The 9,423-nt window shown below is 37.5% G+C and overlaps 1 protein-coding gene across 1 annotated transcript in view; it reads right to left on the bottom strand.

Moving 5' to 3' along the window:
* The window catches only part of Cfap47 (cilia and flagella associated protein 47), a 210,187-nt gene extending 204,605 nt beyond the window's left edge, over window positions 1–5,582 (bottom strand). The window contains exons 1-4 of the mRNA XM_021188546.2: window positions 5,322–5,582; window positions 4,040–4,191; window positions 2,693–2,808; window positions 778–916 (exon numbers count right to left, since the gene is read on the bottom strand). Of these exons, the coding sequence (XP_021044205.2) occupies window positions 778–916; window positions 2,693–2,808; window positions 4,040–4,191; window positions 5,322–5,516 (602 nt within the window). The 5' untranslated portion in view covers window positions 5,517–5,582. The remainder of the gene's footprint in view (window positions 1–777; window positions 917–2,692; window positions 2,809–4,039; window positions 4,192–5,321) is intronic.
* Between the last annotated feature and the right edge of the window lie 3,841 nt (window positions 5,583–9,423).

The following is a 9,423-nucleotide window of genomic DNA, read 5'->3' on the forward strand; positions in this document are numbered from 1 at the left end:
AAGGCCAGCCTGGTCTACAGAATGAGTTCCAGGACAGCCAGGGCTACACAGAGAAATACTGTCTTGAAAACTAAACAAAACAAAACAAAACAAACAAACAAAAAAAGAAACCTCAAAGATGTTTTCTAAAACATCTCCAATCCTATGTGAACTGAACTGAGATTTTTATACTTTATGACTTTACCTACAAGTGGTCGGTCACTCAGTGTATTAATTGCACATTCCATGTATAAATGAACAGAGGCAAATCTCATAAAAACGCTGCCCCATAGACTCTTTACTGGATCCTGTGCCATTTGTTTGTTTTCATTTCCCCTTGCATCACTCCCTTGTACTTCTTCAACTTAGCCTCTGATCCTTCAATAGAGTACAGTTATCTCTAAAATTTTAAATCTGCTACTGTCTGACTGAAATAACATGTGTAATCCAAGTTATCATCAACATTCACTTACACACCAAACACACACACACACACACACACACACATACACACACACACGCGCGTGCGCGCGCACAAAACTTATGTGCTACCTAGATCCTAATTAGTGATGAGTGTATGATTCAAGGAGCTGCTGTTATGTGTATCCATATGCTGTTCTCAAGTATTTTCCATTGATACTTGTATATTTTGACATATAGGAATAACAAAATGATCTACTAGCAAATGAACAAAAAAAGTTGGTAAACAAACAAGGAATCAATCTGAAAGAAGAAAACAGGAAATATTTGAGTTTCATATAAGCATTTTTTAAAAAAAAAACTGTACTATATATTTACCTTGCCATTTCATTTACAATTTGGGCCTGGTCTGCACAGAAATCTACTTTGATGACCTTTGATGTTTTAGCCTTTACTATACCACTACTTGGAGAAATGACAATAGGTAACTGACCCTGGTATTGTGCTTTAAACGTCCCTAAGGAGAGTAAAAGACACAGTTTATAGTTAGATACTTAAAATAGATATATATTACACAGATAACCCACTGTGGAACAAAAATAATGGCTTTTATTGTAATTACAGATATTGACATCACCGAGCAAATCTGAACCCAGCACTGGAATTCAACCTTCATCAGGATCTAAAAATACTGTATATTCTTTTGGGGAAAGTACTTAGACTAAGAGCTCTGAATATCCACATGCATGCTCTTCTATCCGTGTTCTAAACTGTATGTTCAACTATTTATATCAATTTACAAATCTCTAAAATATGCAATGGCTGCTTCAGAAAAATTAACTTTTGCCCAGGTTTTTCCAATTAATACATGAAGCAATTAAGTGTGAAACATGGTCAATTTCACACCCAGAAAACCAATTTTCTCTTAGTGGTTTAGTGTTGGTTTTTTTTTTTTTTTTTACAAAAAATATTTATCCTGGTGTACAGTTTTCATTTGTGTCATTGAAAAAATACATTAATATTCCATTCAAATTAAATCTGAATTTTAATTCTGAGAAATTTCATATGCAACACAACTATAACTTGGGGGGATTTTAGATTAAACTGGATATATTCCTAAATGATTATGGAGAATTTGAAAAGCAAAATATTTTTTCAATCAAATATTATTCAAAAATATTACTAGTCTTCAGACTCAAAGAACCTTAACCACTTGTCTCAAGAGACTCTATTCTTCACACTGGAATTAAACTGAAAATGAACCTAATATTCTCTTTGTGCTCCCATGCAATGAATATTCACCCATCAAAGAACCAAATCACTAAAAGGTAAATGAATACGATTTAAATAGAAATAGCTATCACTTTTATTCTTGTGTATCTTTTGAAGAAATATGCAATGGATTATATTGGCTTTATGTTAATAATTCCCAATGTTCAAGTGGGCAGCTAAGAAAAAACAGTATAGAGGTAAAGAGGATTGTAATTAAGATCTCCTTATGTATTCATCATGAAGTCTCAGGGAGACAGAGCCTATCTACTATTAGTCCTCATATTAGATTGGGAGACGAGGCAATCTTGCACCATTAGATGTTGACCATCTAATCAAAAAGGATGACAGACTATATCCATGGGTGTCATCAATAAAAACTATATCTGACAACACATACTTTTATGAAAACATCTGGGCCACAATAAAAAATTCTAAAAATAATCTAATCTGGAGAAAAGTGTTCTTTCAGTGACAAATGAATAGATTACTAAAAGCCTTCAAGAGATCATGTTGTGAATGCCAATTTGAGTATGACAAAGAGTATATTTCATGTCCATGATGAAACAGGGATTATGTCAAAAATTTAGGTATATACCTAAGTAACCATCATATATTAACTGTTCTCCCTGATGAATAAGGAAATCTCAAATTCAATTTCTTTAAAAACACTTGTCCCATATCTAAAGAGTAAGGCACTGAGGTCTAGTTCAGTCTCTGGCTGAGCCTAACAATAATATTACTTCTATAACATAATTCTGCCTCTCATTCTCAGGAAAATCACCAGTCATATAACAAAGAGGTTGTGATAATACAGATTTTGAGAGGCAGGTTCAATTTTCCTTAATGATTGGGTATCTAACCTTTATAGTCACAACACTTAGGGGACTTTGGTTTTTCAGCTATTGCAAATGATAGACATCTTTCCTTGATGACTCAGAAAATCTATTATACAATATGCACACTTAAAATAATAATTGTAACTCTTCTAAATGTGTGAGCTTATATGACACAAAATATTTACCTGGAGCTTTGCCACGGTTAATAATAGTAATCTCTTTACAATGCACTTTACTATTGGCAACCAATGTGCCAAAATCAACTACTGGTACAATTTCCAGCTGACAGACTGGAATCAGCCTAAGAGAGAAGAGAGGAAGCACACAATTATGTTTAACCAATTAGTAACATCTTCATAGTTAGGTCCATGAAGAGCACACACACACACACACACACACACACACATACACACACACACACACACACACACACACACACACACACACACACACAAACACACACACACACACTTGTTATATACTAAAAATTANACACACACACACACACACACACACACACACACACACACACAAACACACACACACACACTTTATATACAGCTTTAACTCCTAAAAAGCCATTTCAGTCCACTGATAACACTGCGGTCAATATGAAAAGTCATACAATAACATATGTAAGCTATAATACACCCTATTTTTAACAAGGAAAATTGTACGTTAAACATAACATTATTTGGCAGACTGCTCATTTATCTGTTTAGTGTTACTCTAACATACTTGACATTCCTTTTGAAAATCTCCACACAAATACATTAAATGTTTAGAAACTTGTTAAAAAGGAAGAACTGACTTCAATACTTTGAATGAGATAAATATGTTAAATTAAAGAAAGGAATGATACTATAACAGAGCATTTGGGGAATATTATACTTACATTCTGTTGCTGTTATAAAGCAAATACTGACAAAAACCAGCTTAGGGATGGATTTATTTGGTGTACATATCGAGATCCCACTCTATCATTGAGGGCTGTCAGCATAGGAACTCAAGCAAAAGCAGAGGCAGGAAGCACACGGGAACAGTACTTACTGCCTTGCTCCCCTATGGCTTGCTGAGTTTGCTTTCTTAAACATCCATGATCATCTGGCCAGGGTAGGCACTGCACACAGTGGACTGGACCCACCCATACCAATCATTAATCAAGAAAACACACCCACAAACTTGACTACAAGATAATAAAGAACTTCAATTGAGGGTCTCTCTTCACAGGGGATTCTAGATCAGTAAGATCAAAATTTGTATGGGCTATAAAACAAGATGATTTGTTACATGTCTTTAATGTGCTCACACATGGCATATATGTAGTGTGCATTTTCAGATATCTTTTAAAATTCATTGTCACATAGGAAGAAATCTTATGACATACTGAGTTTATATATAAAGTATAAGCTCTATTTTTCAGGATGCTCTTAAATTATTAGTACAATTTAGTAACAACAAAATCCTTATAGAACAGAGATGTGCCAATTACATACCCAATTAGAGGAATATCTAGTACTTTAATTACATACCCAAATAGAGGAATATCTAGGACTTTATTTCCTACAGAAATAAAGATGTGATCAGATGTGTCTTCATTTTTATTAGGACGATATTCCACCATTGCTGTCATCTGAAGGCCAGAAGCAAGCTCCTTATCCAGACTGGTCAACAACAATTTGAACTTTTGTGGAAAAAAGATAAAATCAACACTACTAGTTCCTTATAAGGAATGATTAAAAGCAACTATAGCTACGGAGTGTGCATTATTATCAAGGATAGATCTTATCCCCACTTAGCTTTAAAAAAACACTTTTTAAAACTTTAAACTGAAAAAAAAACCTTTAAACTGATAAATGATAATTGTATATATTTATGGGGAATGATGATTGGGACTGTACTAAAATGCCCTTCTAAGATCTTAGTACTATAGAATATATCATATATCTGTCTACAGTAGACACCCAACAAATGGATTATGACACAGAACTTTCCATTAATGCCTCAATTAATAATCCACTGAGGAATCAAAAACTTCATGTATCAGATGGTAATTAAAAATAATACTTCAATTTTTTTCCTCCTAGGGTTTTAAGACAATTTCAGAATCATGAAGACATGCACACAGAATTGGAATTCTTACAAGTAGGTAGTAACCATCATTATATGCATAATGCTTCATAATTCTGTTAACTTTTTGTCAATTAAAAATAAAAACAGGAATGAGGCCTTTCTAAACACAATATGAAGAATCATATTTTCTATCAGCTTTGCAGTACCTAGTCTCTCCCCTATACCTTCCCCTATACCTTGAACTTGAAGCAAAGAGGAGTTTCTCCAATCCCTCCCTTTCTCCCTCCTTCCTTTCCTCTGTGTCTCCCACTTTTCATCATTATTTCTCCTTCACCTCCATCTCCCTTCCCTTTCCTCTTCCTTCTTCCCTCCCTTTTTTCCTTCCTCTCTTTCTCCCTCCCTTTCTCTCCCTTCCTCCCATTCCTTCTTCTGTCTCCTCCCGCTCCCTCTTTCCCTGCCTTTCTCCCTTCCTATCAGTCTTCCTCCCTCTCCTTTACAGTCCCTCTTTGAATTTCTCTCCTCTATCTCCCTGTCTCTGTCCCACTCTTTACTCCATCACACATTTCTACCTCCTCCCTCCCGTCCCTCCACCCCCCCGACCCCCACCCCCGCATCCACTCAGCAAATACAATTCTTCCGCCAGTTCCTCGGGGGCACAGATTCTGCTATTTGGCCAAAGGTATGCTCAAGTGCTCAAGTGAGGAGGCTACCCGGAAGCTTTCAGTACCCTTAAAGTGTCACCTGTGGCTTCGCTGGCTCTTGAAACCTGATCTTCTGGTTCCAACGGCCCAAATTGTGTACAGTAAGAGGGAGGCGGTACACTTTTCCAGATACTGCATCCTGGAACTTCAGCTCCTGGGGATTTACCCGCAGCTGAACTTCCTTCTTAAGGGTTTCTATATCCCGAGGGGCTACTGAGCCCCGCTCTCCATCCATTACAGCCCTCTAGAAAGCCAACAACCTGGTGCGGACTTGACCAACTCCGGACTGGCGAGAGACAACAGATATAGCTAGGTAACAAACACCAGGAAACAACGGTTGGAATCCCGCGTGCGCGTGGGCCGGACCATTCGCACTGGCCCCAGCCTTCTTCACCTAGAAGTCTCCTGTGCTTGTCCCGCCCCGACCACGCCCCCAACGTGGATCTGCCGCTTGCTCCACCTACAAGGGAAATTGTACTACCCTCACGTCAGACCTTAAAACCCTCCCCTCCGTCCCCCCCAGCAACAGAAGCTCGCGCATGCGCAGTAGCAGTAACCCCCCCCCCCTCTTCAATGGTATGACCCAAGGCCTTAAGGTAGCAGCTGGAACCGAACTAAGAACTGTGTGGCAAGTGTCAACAAAATAATTTGAAGATGATTTACGCCAGCCTCAAATCCAGACATGGCCTGGCAGGATTTCAAAATGGCATTTGGTATAATGGGCACTTTCCAGGATTTTCTTTTAGGGCAAGCTTAGTGAAAATGATGTACCTATTAGGGCAGCCAGATTTGACTGAAATGAAGGGTTTTAATAAGGAGGACAGTGTCAGTGGCCTCTGGCCAGCATTTCCGTGTTTTTTGTAAGGTCAAACTATTGGATTAATATAAATTAATATATCAATAAAGATGAGTAAATAAACAAGTCTATCCACGGTATACAATAAGTTCTTTGTGACTTTAATGAAAATATAATTTTGCTTTCTTTTTCCTCACAATTCTAAGGAATAGATCTACTGTCTTAAGCATGAAAGCATTCTACCACTGAGTGACATTCTCAACCTCTATATAATTAAAATTTAAAGAAATGAAATACACACACCTCATATAAAGGCAATCCTATGATTTATTATTGCATAATCTGCAATATCTGGAGCATTTCCCTAGAATCTGCATGTGCAAGTTCCCAGAGGTTTTCAATCATGGTGGTCAATGGACCATACCCTGGTTAAATTGTACATTAGGTTCAAAATAAAATGAAAGAAAAAAACCTCAGGGTGTTTGTTCACAAAATAGTGGGTGACAAACCCTTGGCTCAAAATTCTAAATCATTCTACTTTTGTTGTTCACTAAAAGGTAGATTTATTTCATGTATAATTATGTATTTCGGCCAGATACTAAGAAGAACACATAAAATCCTGTATTGACAATCCACCCTGTAAGAATTTGCTCAATAAATTTGTGCTAGGCAAGCTGATTGATTTTCCAGTTTCTGGTCATTGTAAGGGTCCTCTACTATATTTATAGGTAATTGTAAGTTGTCTGTAGTTTGTTTTGGTAATATATAGTCAGTGAGTGTACTCTTGGTTGACCTATGTAATAGCAAAATGTGAAATCAACAGTAAAATCCTTGATTTATTTTTAGCTGTAACCTGTTCTTTGCTATAGCTATGTCAGGTTTTGGTATAATCAAAAATGTTAGAAGGTAATTTCAATTGTATTTGGTATCTTTCTCCAGACTAGTTTGAATACTAAAGTATTTCTCTGTGAGTCACCCGAATAGGATTGCCAATTGGTTAGGAAGTGAGTGAAGATATCCACAGAGATCACCACAGTGTTGCCTGCACTGTGAGATTGATCTGAGAAAGGTAAGAAGAGTGGCCAGACTAACTTCTTAGCTCAAGTATATTTATGTTGTCCTTAATTCCCAGAAGTAGGAATAGTAAATATATAAATGAAAGAATTAGACAAGTTGAGGAGGAATTGGGGAAGTTAGAAAAGCAGGGCACTGGGGAACAACTATCAGTGTTACTCCTCTCCCTTCTCTGGCAGACTTCCCAGAAGAAGGAGATAAAGAGTTAGACTTTGAACATGAGAGAGAGAGAGAGAAAAAAAAAGAGAGAGAATAGGTTTCAGACATGGAGTTGTCCCCTGTCTGGGATGTTTTAGCAAAAGAGGAGGAAAATAGATATAAGCTATTTCAGAGCTCTCCTAGGAACAGGAGGAAATCGGGAAACGTCCTGCTTCCTCTCTGGCTCCTATGGAGATTTCTTAGTTCTGATTAGGATATCTGGGTTCCTTTGAGACATCAAGTTATCTTCCCTCTCTGTCTATTGTCTTTCTTTGGTGCACCAATCTGTCCATTTGTCTGTCAATTTATGTTTGTTTTTGTTTTGTTGTTTGAGTGATTGTTGTTCTGGGTTTCATGCTGAAAAAATGGTTAAAACTTTATCTGCTGGCTGTCCATCCTTTGATTTAGTTTAACTTATTTAAAAGGCAGTCTGCACTGTGACTGGGAGTCAAGCACAGCTGGAAAAGCCCCACTAGAGGCTGATTATCTACACAAGCTGCTCTTAAAGGAGCCAACAGAGTTTTGCTTGTAACAGAAAGTTAGCTTAAAATTGGTAACTCAGAGCTGGGCGTGGTGGTGCACGCCTTTAATCCCGGCACTCGGGAGGCAGAGGCAGGCAGATTTCTGAGTTCGAGGCCAGCCTGGTCTACAGAGTGAGTTCCAGGACAGCCAGGGCAATACAGAGAAACCCTGTCTCGAAAAAAACAAACAAACAAACAAAAAAACAACAAAATTGGTAACTCAGGGTTGGAGTCATTCTAAACAACACGTGGCATGAGCCAACCCAGGAAAACAGGTATTTAAAGATACTTCTAAATTGGGATAATATTTTGTATAATTCTTATTCTAGAAACTAGATTTATAAAGGATAGAATTTAAAACAGTTCCTCTTTAATTAGGTATTAAAAGCTGCACTGTCATGCATTCATATATATGAACTGGCAGCCAAACTTTGTAACGTGAAAGTGATTTTGGTATTGATTTTAAAGAGAATAGATTGTTTAAAATTGGGTTTTGCTTTCCAAAAGTTATGGATATATTCTAATATTGCAAAAGAAGCAAAACTTATGGTTAAAATTGCCAGTGTTCCAATGGAGTACTACTCAGCTGTTAAAAACAATGAATTTATGAAATTCTTGGGCAAATGGATGTATCTGGAGGATATCATCCTGAGTGAAGTAACCCAATTACAAAAGAAGTCACTAGATATGCACTCACTGATAAGTGGATATTAGCCCAGAAACTTAGAATACCCAAGATACATTTTGCAAAACACAAGAAAACCAAGAAGGATGACCATCGTGTGGATACTTCATTCCTCCTTAGAATAAGGAACAAAATACTCATGAAAGGATACAGGTACAGAGACAAAATTTAGAGCTAAGATGAAAGGATGGACTGTCCAGAGACTACCCCATCCAGGAATCCATCCCATTATCAGCCACCAAACCTAGATACTATACAGAGAAACCCTGTCTCAAAAAACAACAACAACAACAAAAAGACTGTCCAAAAAACTAGAGGCATAGACAGACAGTTGAATTGTTCCCCTGGAATCTGTCCTCACTGCAGGAAAGATAATCTTTGGGCCAGGACTCAGGCTGTATGCTGAGATTAAAAAATATTTACATTTGAGTTGGGCTTGTGTGGCTTTTCTTTTGTTTTGCAAATCCTGCCTAGGGATGTTTTGGGACCTCACCTCCCCTTTCCCCCAGGGAATTATTTTTAAGCCAAAACAACATTATTACAGATCTATTCAGGTATTGTTCAAAATAAAGTTTAAACTTAAGATATATGAAATGTCGGGCTGGTGAGATGGCTCAGTGGGTAAGAGCACCTGACTGCTCTTCCGAAGGTCCAGAGTTCAAATCCCAGCAACCACATGGTGGCTCACAACCACCCGTAACAAGACCTGATGTCCTCTTCTGGAGTGTCTGAAGACAGCTACAGTGTACTTACATATAATAAATAAATAAATCTTTAAAAAAAAAAAGATATATGAAATGTCAATGAGGCTGGGGAACGTCTAAAGGCATTACAATGTGGCCTGCCTACTCCATATAGAGGAGAGGAA

The sequence above is a fragment of the Mus pahari genome, chromosome X (genome assembly GCF_900095145.1).
Source record: "Mus pahari chromosome X, PAHARI_EIJ_v1.1, whole genome shotgun sequence".
Classification (NCBI taxonomy): domain Eukaryota; kingdom Metazoa; phylum Chordata; class Mammalia; order Rodentia; family Muridae; genus Mus; species Mus pahari.